Source organism: Carcharodon carcharias, chromosome 2 (assembly GCF_017639515.1).
Source record: "Carcharodon carcharias isolate sCarCar2 chromosome 2, sCarCar2.pri, whole genome shotgun sequence".
Taxonomy (NCBI): domain Eukaryota; kingdom Metazoa; phylum Chordata; class Chondrichthyes; order Lamniformes; family Lamnidae; genus Carcharodon; species Carcharodon carcharias.
The window spans coordinates 211,342,903-211,358,073 of NC_054468.1; the positions used below are offsets into that span (position 1 = coordinate 211,342,903).

The 15,171-nt window shown below is 43.2% G+C and overlaps 1 protein-coding gene across 4 annotated transcripts in view; it reads left to right on the forward strand.

The window, feature by feature from the left end:
- LOC121273535 (regulator of G-protein signaling 7) overlaps positions 1–12,303 on the forward strand; it is a 464,890-nt gene extending 452,587 nt beyond the window's left edge. For all 4 annotated transcript variants that reach the window (XM_041180714.1, XM_041180722.1, XM_041180727.1 and 1 more), the window contains one exon: positions 11,409–12,303. In XM_041180714.1, the coding sequence (XP_041036648.1) occupies positions 11,409–11,459 (51 nt within the window). In that variant the 3' untranslated portion in view covers positions 11,460–12,303. The remainder of the gene's footprint in view (positions 1–11,408) is intronic.
- Positions 12,304–15,171: the final 2,868 nt, after the last annotated feature.

Consider the following 15,171-nt stretch of genomic DNA (forward strand, 5'->3'; position numbering starts at 1 on the left):
CTGCGCCGCAAACACCGTCAGGTTTGCCTGTAGCCCCCCAGGGGGTCTCTCTTTCAAAGGAACTTAGTGCCCAATCAAGGGACCCAGCATTGAAAAGAGGGAGGTGCCTAAAGAAAGCCACCCCCTGCTTTTACAGCCAACTGCCCCTCCACTCCTCTCACCGGCGACTCCCCTCTCCATGTTCACCAATCCGCCCACACTCATCTGTCTCCAGGTATACAGCAGTGATCTTTGGTGAAGCCCCCAGTACATTACAAGCAGTAGCTGCCCCTCCTGGTGTCACTGCCTGTCATGTAGAGTTGCTGGCTTCTGATTGGCTGGCAGCTCTTGGGGGTGGGATTCCCAGCCTGCTGAGGACTTATTTCTGTGGAAGGCCTGATTGCGCATAACTAACGTTGGCCACCGCTTGGAGAGGTGACACAGGTTTCCCACTGGTTCTCCAAAAGTTGGGCTGAACCCACATCACCTGCAGTAAGGGGAGAATTTTCTACCCAGTGTGGGGGGCTGAGTGGGAGCAGATACGGACAGGCCTGCAGCTGATCGCTGCCTGCAATCTGCCATTTTATGTGGTCTGGCCAATTAAGGCCCGCCCAGCGTGACGCACACCCGGAAGTGCTGAGCGCTCCCTGTGCGGGCGGGGGGGAGTAGACTGAGTCGCGGCCTACGCTCTTTTGCACATGCACGTGAAAGAGTGCAGAAATCTCCCTGAGCCACTGCCTCGGGGTGTTTAGTTTCATTTTTCAAAATTCAGATAAAGAAAAATAAATTTCAGACACGTCCCCTCATGTGACAGTGTCACATGAGCTGGGACATGTCAATGAATTTTAATTAAAACGTTTATTGGATTTATAAATCTTTCATGAAACTTCATCCCGCCCGTGGATGAGGTTTCATGATAAATGCGAAGGCCGCCTGGGCTCTTCACCTGCCCCCCGACCTGAAGGTTGGCTCGAAGATTCTGGCCCAGTGTGTGTGTGTGTTTCTGTGTCTGTTTCACTATGGAATTCCCCAGTGAAATCTGCCACCTGGTACAGTGCAGCCTCAGATAAGGGTGAGGACACCATTGCCTGCAGTTGTCAAAATGACCGTACCCTTCAACTTCTTCGCGTTGGGCTTCTTCCAGGCTGAAGCAGATAACATCACAAACACCTCACACTTCATCATCTACTGCTCTGTAAGGAAGGCCACCGATCCTCTGTGTGCAAAGAGAAGGGAATACCTTGTATTATTTCATTCCACAGAGAAGCAATCAGAATGAGCTTATGGCTTCAATACGACAGCAGGCTTCCCAATATTACGGATGCATTTGACTATATGGCTTGGCAAGTACGGTATGTAAGTTCAGAGATGGAACACAACTGCAACTGGGTTCACTCCTTCAGTGTCCAGCTGGCGTGTGACCATGCTCAGAGCACCTTGCAGGTCAGTACCCAGAATCCTGGTGGCAGTCATGCTGCCGTTATTCTGTGCCAGTCCACTGAACTCTCAGCATTTGAGCCACCATGACAGACCAGAGGATGGCTGCTTGGTAATGAGGGCTGTCAGCTGACTACCTGGCTCATGTGTGGGCAGCATTCATATAACAAAAGCCTTGCTGCAACACAAAATATCCTCAAGTTGACCATTGGACTGCCTAGCAATACTTCCGCTGCCTGGGCTGCTCTGCAGGAACTCTGCAGTACTTTCCAGAGCACGTCTCTTGGATTTGTCATGGCTGCTGCATCATGCGCAATCTCACAGTCATGAGAGCGGAGTCTTTACCACCAGACATACAGCAGGCAGTAAATACTGAGCAGGAGGAGGAGGAGGAGGAGGAGGATGAGGAGGGGAAAAGAAGAAGGCAGCCAATATGGCCCTTTTCCAGCCAGGCTCTCCATGATCAGCTCATCTGACTGCAATTCCAGTGAATGTGACTCCAATTCTCCATTTGCCAACAGTCATTAGCGCTTAGAACTGGCTGCATGCTACATTCATCTAAATTATTAGGCAGTATGAAGTTTGCATGCTGCCTGCATCAGAGGTAAACGGTGCTGGACAACCGTGCTTCACAGTCCCCATGCCTGTTTCTCACCCGGTCCAATTTTGTGGCCTTACTGTCTGATGTCAGTATCCTCGCTCTGGAATAAGCCAGATAATGCATAAAATAGAGAAAAAAACAAAAAAAAAAAAACAAAAGAACTGCGGATGCTGGAAATCCAAAACAAAAACAGAATTACCTGGAAAAACTCAGCAGGTCTGGCAGCATCGGCGGAGAAGAAAAGAGTTGACGTTTCGAGTCCTCATGACCCTTCGACAGAACTTGAGTTCGAGTCCAGGAAAGAGCTGAAATATAAGCTGGTTTAAGGTGTGTGTGTGGGGGGCGGAGAGATAGAGAGACAGAGAGGTGGAGGGGGTAAATGCATAAAATAGTCTCCCTCTAAAATGTGCTTTACTGTAGCGCGAATAGAGTTTATTCACGTCCAGAATTGCGACATTGCTTACTGAAGTGCTAGAGAAAGGAACTTTGCCTGTTTCAGACTTGCAGGGCTGAATTTCTCCAGTCCCGCGGAGACTGTTTTGGAGGCAGGACCAGGAGCAAAGTTAAAGAACATCCTGTCAGGGTGTCTCCCCGACACGATCCCACCTCTGAGTGATTCTGCCAAAGGTGGGACCTGACTGGCACTAATTACCTACTGGCAGTGGCAGGTAGCCAATTAAGTTCAATTAAAGGCCCACTTGGGGCAAATTGGTGACACAACTGGGATCTTCCTAACAACAGAAGGACCTCCCGCTGAGGTCAAAGACCAGCTGGTGCCTGGAGGCATCCTCCCAGAGGACCAGCAAGGCCTCCTATAATTCCCCCATTCCATTAACCTGACCACCCCCCCAACCCCTTCCCCAGGGAGATGCAGGTGCCACAAATTCAACCCCAGAGCATCCTATGGCGAGGTTCCCGCTTCATATTAATGGCTGGAAAGCTGTGGACACACTTATTTTTTGCATTTTTATAATTCTACATCTTTAGGTGCCCTTGTGTTCTCATAGCTACATTGGCAGTGCCTACCTCTCCCTCTGGGGCTGCCAGCCAGACATCGCTGTGGGCCTTTGATTGGTCCTGCAGGTTCCCTAATTCACCTGTCATTCTTAATTGGACGGGGCTTCCAAAGTGAGCCTGGCGTCAGGGTACCGATAATCTCAGCAAAATCCAGGCCCCAGTGTCAGCGCAGCCAATGCAGAGTAAAGCACCCTCCACTCCAACATTGTGGCTCAGCCTCAGCATTGAAACCCCTTAGCACACCAATGTGCTATTTTTTTCCCCATTTACCACATCAGTATCCTGTAGGCTCGCTAAGTGAGATTGTCAGTTAGAAGAAGCAAAAGGTGTATTTATGGAGTGCCTTTCACAACCTCAGTCATCCCAAAGCATCTTACGGCAAATTTTTGAAGTACAGTTTGTGCTGAACTTAGTCACATAGGACAGTGCTGTATTCTCACAATAATTTGACCACCTAAACGTATCTTCTGAACTTTATATTCAGAAGTGACTTTTGCCTGGGTGGGATTTGAAGCCAGGTGTCAGAGATGAAAGACCATAAGACCATAAGACATAGGAGCAGAAATTAGGCCATTCGGCCCATCGAGCCTGCTCTGCCATTCAATCACGGCTGATAAGTTTCTCAACACCATTCTCCCACCTTCTCCCCGTAACCTTTGATCCCCTTACCAATCAAGAACCTACCTATCTCGGTCTTAAATACACTCAATGACCTGGCCTCCACAGATTTCCGTGGCAATGAATTCCATAGATTCACCACTCTCTGGCTAAAGAGGTTCCTCCTCATCTCTGTTCTAAAAGGTCTTCCTTTTACTCTGAGGCTGTGCCCTCGGGTCCTAGTCTCTCCTACTAATGGAAACATCTTACCCACATCCACTCTATCCAGGCCTTTCAGTATTCTGTAAGTTTCAATCAGATCCCCCTCATCCTTCTAAACTCCATCGAATATAGACCCAGAGTCCTCAAACGTTCCTCATATGTTAAGCCTTTCATTCTTGGGATCATTCTCATGAACCTCCTCTGGACTCTCTCCAGGGTCAGCACATCCTTCCCGAGATACGGGGCCCAAAATTGCTTACAATATTCTAAATGTGGTCTGACCAGAGCCTTATAAAGCCTCTGCAGCACATCCCTGCTTTTATATTCTAGTAGACCATATTTATATTAGACTACTGTCTAAGCCACTCCATCATTCAACTCCTTGGCCATAATATCTTAATTTCTTGCACACAACCAAGCAGTGTGAACGTGCTACTCTACTACCACATTATAGGGCAACTCTGTGCTTTGGACTCGAGGCCACTGACACCTGCTGTAAACTTTTTTTTTACCAATGATTATATTGAATATGAACCCTTATTTTGAATATAGGGTCCTGAATTACAACTTTATGTTTTAAGTTTCTGTAAAGGTTGGTAACATATGCACCATGCAAAGTTACATTTCAGGATAACCATAGTAACCAGAGGAGTGATAAACCAGAGAAGCATTGCAACATTGCTGATAGTCCAACTGTAGATGGAATCCTCAAAAAGGGAAACTTACCAAGTTAGGGTGTCAATAGCTTTGTATCATGTTTTCCCTTCTTTCATTTTACTCTTTTAAGTTTCTGTAATTTTGTTTCCCACCATGTTATGCATTATTTTCTTATTACGTAAATCTGTGTTTTTCCTGTGCATTCAGGCATTGTTACTACGTTCTGTATGATCATTGAAAAATAGCTTTCAATCATGCTGAAAATGACACAGTTTGCAGATATGCACAAAATCATTGACAGAAACACATTATAATTGTTACAGATGCAATTCTTTTTCTAGACCTAGTGTCTCGATCTACCGATTTCAAAATTAGTTTTGGTGCGACGAGTGCAGTTTAATATCAAAATTGTGTCTATGCTGTTTACACTAATTTCCAGTGCTGCAAATACCATCTTCATGAGGGCATTAGCATGGATGGTAGAAGCATGTGCCAGAAGTAGGCAGATGCCTACTGATGTCATTCAGCGTTAAGGCTGATTTGAAGCCAGCACTGCCATTTTAGATCATGCAGTTCTAGTTAATGCCCTCCCTTAAACATGCACAGCTGAACATGAAGCAGCACAAAGCCTGTTCCCTTCACTAGTGTTAGTTAAAGAGATCACCATCAGATTGCAAGTTCGTTGCCTATTATTTTCACTGGCTCCATTAAGTTTGTAGAAGGGCTGGGTGTTTTGAGGAGTTCTTCATAGTAGGTAAAATCTGCATTTGTTATTGTAAGGGTTCTGAGCACTCTGCTTGTGCTCAGTCATGAGTGCCACACTAGCAATCCCCCTTGGGCTGCAGCATGAGATGGAGATGCTGCAGAGGCAACAAAGAAGAAGACAAATAGAGGGAAGAGTATGAGAGAGAAAAGGGCACTCAGTGGGAGGACTTAACTACCTATGGTCTTCCAGTCACACTTCTCTTACCTCTGCCTAAGCCAGGGGCACTGCGTTCATTGTCTGCAGTTCACGAAGAAGGTGCTCACAGAACTCTGCCACTGCTTGAAATCAAACCTGTAACCTGAGAGCAGGGCCAGGACGGTGCTGCCAGTGGCAACGAAGGTGACCAAGCCACTTAATCTTTTCACATCCTTTCCAGGGCTCCTTCCGGACCGGAGCAGGTGACGTATCTAATATCTCCCAGTTCATCATCCATTGCAGCATTAGGGAAGTGACAGAGGCACGTTATGCCATGAGAGGGGAGTTCATTGTGCTGTCTTTGAGCAGATAGAAGCGGCACAACACAGGTGGCCTTGCCAGGATAGCAGTCTTCCTCATGGTGCAGGGTGCAGGCTGTACACACATGGCTTTGCGGGCACCGCACCTCGATGCTGAGACGTACTGAAACTGCAAAGATCACTGCTCAGTGAATATACAGTTACTGTGCAGCCACACTTGACATATCATGCTCATGAAATCCTGCTATCCTGACAGCTGGTGAGATGTGAGCATCCTACACCCAGCATACTGTTCCATCAATCTATCAGCCACCATGTCAAAACAGGGGGTACCTACTGAATGCCAAGGGTCATCCACTCTACGTCAGGCTCATGCTACCACTCTGCAACCCAACCCCACGTGGTCAATATGCATAAATGAGAGCCATGCTGCTATGAGAAACATCATTGAGCAGGTGACTGGGGGCTGAAGCAAAAGTTCCACTGGTCTTGACTAATCTGGAGGAGCCCTCCAGTACTCACCAGAGTTGGTGTCCCAGTTCATGGTAGCCTGCTGCAACATCCAAACCTGGCCATCATGAAGGCACAGCCTGCGCCACCACCGATTTGGTGACCACCTCAGAGGAACAGGAAGAGATGGAATAGGAGGAGGAAGGGAGAACGCAGCTGGCACATCCATGCCCTAGATGAGTTGTCCATAAGCTCACAATTCAACGGCGGGATCCCATGAATACCGCCCCAGATCCACATTGTCCAACAGCCTCCCACCTTAACAGCCTTAAGATACTGTCATCACAGCCTCAGCCTGGCCACATTCCTGAAATAAAAGCCACCACAAAACTCCCATCCAGATCAACGTTATTCAACAAAACATCCGATATTCAATACAAACACAATTCATTGCCCTTGTGCATTCTCTTAGTGCCTGCCTTGCAGGTGCTTTTAGCTGCCCTAGTGCTCGTATGCAGTACTATCTACTGCCATTCCCTAGCATAAAGCCTCAGAAATCCAAGTAATCTGTTGGAGGACAGATTACTGGACTGCTGTGAGACTCTGAAAGCTCCTTTGAACACTGGTGTTGCAGCCATGAGGACAGCAGTTTGAGCCTACACAGTAACAATCTGCAATTTCATGGCCTCAGCCTGAGCTTCTACTGCAGCAGTCAAATGTTGGGTCGCTTCTACTTGTGCTGCAAAGGTGGCTGAAACATTGACCATCAGAATCATCATCATAGTTGGGTCTCTAAATGCTGTTATAGAGAGAGCTACCACTTCCACATTGGAAAACATGGCTTGCAAGCTCTGCATGATGTCCTATGCGAAGTTGGAGCTGACTCCTCTATGCTCCCTGACAGTGGTAAGCCAATGCATAAGACACCTCAGATTCATCAACGTTTTCCTATAGGCCACATCCTCACATATCCATGGGCAATGATTTCAAAGGTAACATTTGTTGTGCATTTGAGGGAAATAAACTTGCATGGCTACAAGAATTGTGGCAGGGGAGTGACATTGACTGGATTGCTCAGCAGTGAGCTAGAATGGACTCAATGGGCCATATGGCCTCCTTCTGTGTGGTTATAATTCCTCAAAAACAGAACTCGTGTGACATCACCCTCCACAGAGCTTACACATGTGCTACTCTTTCCCCTGCCCTTGGCTGTAGGCCACTCATACATGGTAATTCACCATGTGTGAATGCTGCCTCTAACCTATCCTCTATAGTATCTGCAGTGCCAATATCTGAGCTGGTGGTTGCAAGTGTAAAATCAGTGATGCTGTTTCTTCTTCATCAGCCTCTACTTCCTCTAGACCTGCAGCCTCCTGCACAACTGCCTGCCAAGCAGCAGTTCTTGGATATCTGAATGCATAAAGGCACAAGGGCAAGTTGGGCTGAGGGAAGGGGGTAAAACAAAAAGTTTGTCGCTACACAATATGCAGCCTATAAATTGTCACACATTGTTGGATGAGGTGTATAAGAAGGTGAGTTAGTCAGAACACATCATCACCTCTGATTTCAGCCCTGCTTCAGCCACCACTTCAGTCATGGCTGTTCCAATGATTTTCAGCACTGTTTTCTCCATGGTGGTGAACACATTGAGCTGTGCCTGCCCCAGCCATTTAGCAGCACTGTGGCTGATTATGGGCCACATTGAATAGCAGAAGAGGAAGGAAATGTGTCAGTGAGTGTGGTGCAATGTGTGTGGATGATGTCCCTTCAACAGTTGAATAGTGTGCAAGTTGTGAGATGTGAGGTATGTCTTAGTTGATAGAGATTGTTGGTAGGTGAGTTATGGCGCTATGGTGAATGGAGTAGTATGTAAGGCTAATGGTGCAGTTAATAGCATATGACATGAGATGGCAAGCTTTCTGACCTTAATCACTCATGTTAGGGTCATTGTACTCCTTCTAACACTGCACCCAACCATTCGGGGCTGGACTGCTGACATTGACTGTAGGGTTGCCTGCTCTCATTGCCTTCTTAGTATCTGCTCAGAGGGTGCCCTAGGCCCCTGAGTGAAGGGGACCTCTCTTTTTATACACCTCTTGCACCAGTGTCTTAGCGCAGTATTGGAGATATTTGGGGCCTGCTCTGGCTTGTTGAGTCATTTTAATAGGTTCTCCCAGTCTTTAACTCCTCTTCCACCACTTCCAACCCCTGCTGCAGCCAACTGCACCTCACTTTTAAGAGGTGAATTCTAGCGTTTAGTAGTGCAGGCTAGCTTTAAGTGGTGCTAGCCTCACCGTGAACTTGTACCCCCTGCTGAAGCATGTGATTGGAGGGTGGAGAAGCACAGACATAGTGGAATTGTCACTGTACTGATAATCCAGAGACCCTGGGTAATGCTTTGGGGACCCAGGTTCAAAACCTACCACAGCAGATGATGAAATTAGACAATGACCATGAAACCAAGCCATATGACTCCAGACCCACAGCAATGTGTTTGACTCTCAAATGCCTGCTGAACAAGGGATGGGCAATAAATGCTGACGTAGCCAGCAATGCCTGCATCCAATAAATAAAAATTCACTTAACACTGCTTTCAACATATGAAGTTTACATTATGAACGTCATGCCCGATTTCAGGAGCTATCCAATTTAACCCCCAAGAAGTCAATGTGATTGTCAGCCCAATTTTAAAACATTTCTGCAAAGCTCTTTTTCCAGCCTAGCAAGAAAGCAGAGGCTTCTTTATGTTGAAGCCTGTGACTTACAAATTGAAGGACCTGTTCCATTTATATTTACACAAGTGCAAATATATGTCTGTATGTAAACAATTTAAAAATGAACACCACTGGCCTGGGATAATCTTCCTTTTATAAATCATTTGTAGTGTCCCTACATTACAAATCTGACTACACTTCAAGAAGTGCTTCCTTGGTTGTAAAGTGCTTTGAGATGTCTGATGGTCATGAAAGATGCTATATAAATGCAGTCCTTTCTTTTGTTTTCATTTCCCCAAATTTGATAGCAGAATTAATTACTTTCTAAATATCCAATTATAGTTTTGGAAGTCTGTATAAACTGAGCATTTCCTTTTGTATATGTTTCATGGTCTGATATATGCATTTTATTAAACAGTTCAAGCATATTTACGGTATGGCATTTACGGCTACCAATTTCAGTACTTGAGTTGTTTCACTCTTTTAGTCATCAGTCTTTCTACTCTCCTTTAGAGGAGGTTAAACAGCACAGAATAACAATCATGCAAACCTGTCATTTGAAGCAAGACAACTCTGAAACTCATACATCACGAAGATTATAGCATAGAAAACCGAAGTAAATTGTTTCAGGGTAATAAGAGTTGCACCATAGTTTTTTTACATATCTACTTGAAAGGTTTCCTATTTTCCAACACCCAACATTAACAGGCTCCATTGGATGCATTTATGAAAATAATAGAACCACAAATACCCTTGTGGTGCGATAACACTTTTGAAAATTGGATGCTAGGTTTACTCCTCACAGAGCATAAGAAACATTTCATCCTATTTCATAAATGACTTTTATATCCAAAATGAACTCAGCCCATAGAGTGCATCTCATTCATATTGGCCTGGATTTTGTGGTAGTATTAACTGCAAAACTGTCAGCGTTTGCCATCACCGATGGCACCTGCAAATGCACAGTTCAGTACAAAAATCCAGAAGTTGATTTCACAGATTCCCTGCTACTACACAGGGTGCACTGTTGAAGACCTTGCACTTGGACATCACTTTGAAATCACTGAATTAACGTGAGCTTCCACTTTTTATACTCTTTTTCACAGTTAAAACCCTTGTAAAAGTTATACCTTTTTGAATGGGGTGTAACTGGGCTATTAATGCCAAATAACTCATAATTACTGCTGGGCCTGAAAACCTAATTTTGTATTTGTGGAATGCCTCCACTTTCCATTCCATTCCATGATTAAAAATCCAATAGATTTGTAAAATAATTTTCTTTAAAGTTTGTTTATAATATTTCAGCTTCTACCTTAATCACATATCTCAATCTTCAATTCACTTGCTGTAAAATTCTAAAGGGAAAATTATAAAGAGTGAATGATACTTGCTGCTTCCTGGTTTGCTGTCCATGGGAATTCTTCACTGCAATTTTTTGCTTAGCCTGCTTGATGACATCATTGTTACTAAACACTGGAAATCCTTAACAGCTGGCACTATAATTAAAATTAACGGCAGAAAAGATGTAACCAATGCCTCAGAGCTTGTTAGGTCTTTCTGGGCAGCTTTGTTTGAGGTCAGTGGTGAATGCGGTGACCACTACTGAACACAAAATCTGGGCCATTGTATTTTGACACCTGTTAATTTGATTTAAGAGGCTTTTGATAATAAGTCCTTTTTATAATTTTGTTTTGTCCATGTCATGTTTAAAAAATTATTAACAGTAAAGCTAAAGAGCCCATGAAAAACAGATGATATAAATTGTACCAAACAATACCAATTTCTGCTGCCTCCATCTATAAGAAATCCAGCAAACTCTCACAAGCTGTTGGTGATTTTCAGAAATTAGTGCAGCCTAGGACAGGAGCAGTGGCACATTAGTTCATTTTAGTAATCGATCATCATGCTGGAAAAGCATGAGAACAAAGGACATCATGAACAGAGGACTGATATTAAGATTAGTGTTAGGCTCACTCATTTGTTTACATGGTGCCATGCTGTACAGCAGGAGATATTTGAGACAAGCATAGTTTCTGTTTCATTGGTTCGGGGTCCCATTGTACTCCTTGTTTTCTGTTATTTAGTGTGGAGCCATCCTAGACAGAAAGTACACAAGAAATATACCACAGTGCATGTTCTGATAAAGTAAACATCTGTTCAGTATGCAGAGATGTTGTATTCTTTAGTTTTCTCATGAATATCATACATATTTTGGAGAAAAATTTGGTCTCATTCATTGTTAAGGGGGGAGGAGGATTAGTGAAAAACAGTAATAGGAAGGAAAGTGGAATATCCTGTGTGCAATTGTAAGTGTAAGCATTTCTTATTCTGTTGTCATATGTGTCTTTCATGTATGTCATGGGTAATGTTTAATGGTTCTAATGTCTTATATTTATGGTAACGTATTCAGTGCTAATATTAGTCTATATGTTTTTGAAATTATTTTCTGGAAGCGAATGAATGCCAAAGGCAGTGTCCTAATGCTGTAATTCTCTTTTGCTTTTGTTGTGCAGGGGAAGTCACTTACTTCGAAGAGGCTGACGAGTCTGGTGCAGTCTTACTGATCTATTTACTCACACTTCAGCTGAGGAGCGGGCCAGTTCAATTGTTCAAAGCTATAAATCACTATTTATCCTGAAGCCAGAGGACATTGTACCATTCTTTGCATGAATGAGGATGAGGATGTGTGTGTGTATGTGTGTGTGATATGTTAAGATATTGCTGACATGAATGGAGAGAGCGGGGAGGGAGGATCATTCTACATATTTTTATGTTTACTTCATCCAGCTCCATATCAGTCAGGCTTTAACTTGCTGAATCTCCACTGATAGATAATAAGCTAAGATTCATCATTAAATTGAAGCTGTAGCTCAGAACATCATTAAGTGGTTGTATCTGAAATATTAGAAAGATATATTACATACATATAATGAAATGACCTTCAATCCATTATTACATTGGGCCACAAGAGACCATGAACACAGAAAGGTTCCACAACAAGGGTTTATTAGCGCACCCTTGTTGGAAGTATTCTGTGCTTCCACTTTAGTGTTTTTAACATTTTATTTTTATACAATATCGAAATCACTATTTATTCCATGTTTATTAAAAGTTTTCCTTTTCTCTTTTATTTTTTCCAAGTTGATTTATTTTGACATTTTTTTATATTATGGGTTATTCACTACATATCATGTTTTGATATTATTTCACTAGGTGAGAGATTTTGTGCTGATTAAAGTAGTGAAGTTTTGATTCTTAAAATTTAAAGCAGGTGTATAACATCTCAATCATGTGGCTGGTCAATTTTGCTTTAAGATTATATTAAAAAAATAGTATCATAGATATTTTGTAAATGACAGTTTTACTTCTCTATATCTAGGAAAAGAAAAATAAAATTGATGTAATGAGTTTAATGTAGCTAAAAGGTTTTTTTTTATTTTTTAAGAAACTTTGAGTGTGTTGCAGATAATATTGATAAGAAGTTATACATTGTAAACCACTGAGTTATGACAATCACTAGGAATGGTTCTTGTGGGCACATTAGCTTTTCGAAAGGATAGTACTTTCACTTTCACGTGTACTTCCGAATTCCACATTCTAAGTTAGAAGAAAGGCCCATGATCAGCTCAAGACAATATGGATGGAAGTGTAGAACCTCGGCTATTAAAGGCAAATGTTATTATTGAGCTGCAGCAACACCTTTATAGATAACAGTTGCAGTGCTTCTTAAAATCGGCAGGTCTTAAGCCTGAACAGAAAGATTTCCTGCTATAGTCTACATTTAATTATCCCTCCATTCCTATCCCATCCTAGACATTATTTTACTTCCAAACAGAGAGAGCAAAGATTGAAGAACAATCCCAAAAAGTCAGAGCCAAAAACAGTCAGCAGACAGCAAGGATCACTCTATAAGCCAAATATCTGCACCTTGAAAGATCTCCTGCAGCCCTACAATAGATTGAAGATGCTTCCATAAGTTACTAATAAAGGTTTGAAAACTCAACACTGACATAAAACAAGAGATGCTAATGCACCTAACTTTCTGGAAGAGAAAAATAGATTATTCCCAGGAGAAAAAGGTTTTCTGAGTCATCTAAGTAAAGCAGCTAAACTTAACAGTATCCAGCAATTGGCATAAAGAGATGAGCGACCTTGATAAATCCAGATAGGGAGAAGATCCTAAGCTGAGAAAAGAGGCACGGGAATGCATCTTTTCCTAAGATGCAGACCATCCAAAGCCAGGAATGACACTCCAAAATGATATACCCGACTATTTGATCTTGAACTTAGGAAGATCATAAACAATCAAAGCAGGAAAAGATCAGTGGGGTGGGGTGGGGAGGGGGGGGGTGGTGGCGGTGTGGGGAGGGGGGTAGATGGAGAAATACACAAGGAAAAGAATACTAGGTGGAACTAAAATGAGCAAGCATGAGAACTGCCTACAAAAGAACATATTGCAGCCCTGTCCGCCAGCTGGAAAGTTGGGGGCAACCAAACCTTGACTAATTCTGGGAGCCCCAACCTGAGTTTATGTGCATTCGGCAATTAGCTGCCTGGCATCAGGGCTCCCATCCCTTTAAGAGACAATAGGCAGAAGTGCTCTTTCTGCAGGGGCAGTCCTTGCTGCTGGAGGCACAGGATGCCAGAGGGTCTGGCCCCAAGCCCATAAGGAGGCTGCCTGTCCCTGCCTAGCAATGTCTCCAATTGGCAGAGGATGATGCACCTGTCAACGGTAAAATACCAGCAACAGTGGGAAGAGGCCCTTAAGTGGCCCTTAACTGGCATTTGAATAGAAAGGTCATGTGCCACCTTCCCCTTTGTTGGCAAAATGCCAGCAACAATGGGAAAGTGTCAGGCACGCCATCACCCCTCCCACCTGAATTTTTCTCCCCTGCCTCCCAGCATGTTCCCTGATACCCCATAAAGCCCCAGCCAACCTCTCAGTATCAACCCTGCAAAGTTCTTTCAGAATCCTGTATATTTCACTGAGATCATGACTCATTCTTCTAAATGAGGCCCAATTTACTCAGCCTCTCATACGACAACCCTGTCATCCCAGGAACCAATCTGGTGAACCTACACTGTACCACCTCCAATGCGAGTATTCCCTTCCTTAGACATGGAGGCAAAATTTCACACAGTATTCCAGGTGTGGCTTCCTTAAAGCCATACACAATTGTCTCAAGTCTTCCCTATTCTTGTACCCCAATCCCCTTACAATAAAGGCTAACATGCCATTTACCTTCCTAATTGCTTGCCGAGACTACATGCTAACTTTACATGTCCCTTGGATGCATCCACACAAGTGTCTCTGAACATCAACATTTAAAAGTTTCAAACCTATTAAAGAATAGTTTGCTTTCCCATTCTAATGACCTCACACTTCCCCACATTATACTCCATCTTCCATTTTGTTCCCCACCACTTAACCTGTCTATATGTCTTTGCAGGCTCTTTGTGTCTTGCTAACAGCTTATATTCCCACCTTAGCTTTGCATTGTCAACAAACCTGGATACATTACTTTTGGTTTCTTTGTCTAAGTCATTAATATCGATTGTAATAGCTGAGACCCCAGTGCAGATCCTTGCGGCACTGCCCAGCCTGCTGACTTTTAATGCCCCATTTATCCCCACTCTGTTTCCTGTACTTTAACCAACCCTCTATCTGTGCCAATATATAACCCCAAACTGCATGAACCCTTACCTTAATACTATTGTGTTAACCCTATATATGGCATCTTATTGAATGAATTTTGGAAACCCAAGTATCTATTGGCACCCCTTTATCCTTAGTAGCTACGTCCTCAAAAAATTCTAATAAATTTGTCAAAGACAATGTCACTTTCATAAAACTATGTTGACTCTGTCTGATCATACTATGATTTTCTAAGCGCTTTGCTGAGACTTCCTTAATAATAGATTCTGGCATCTCCCAAACAACTGATGTAAGGCCAACTGATCTGTAATTCCTGTTCTCTTTTTTCATCCTTTCTTGAATAACGGTGTTACATTTACCTACTTCTAAAACACTGGGACCATTCTAGATTTTAGGGAATTTTGGAAAATCATAACCAGTGTATCCACTATCTCTTCAGCTACTGCTTTTAGAACCCTAGGGTGTAGGCCATCAGGTCATGAGGATTTGCTACTTTATAGTCCTTTAAGTTTCTTTAATATTCCTTTTCTCTGCTGATATTAATTAATTTAAGTTCCTCACTCTTAATAGCCTCTTGGTTATCTTCGATTTCTGGCGTGTAATTTACATCTTCTATTGCA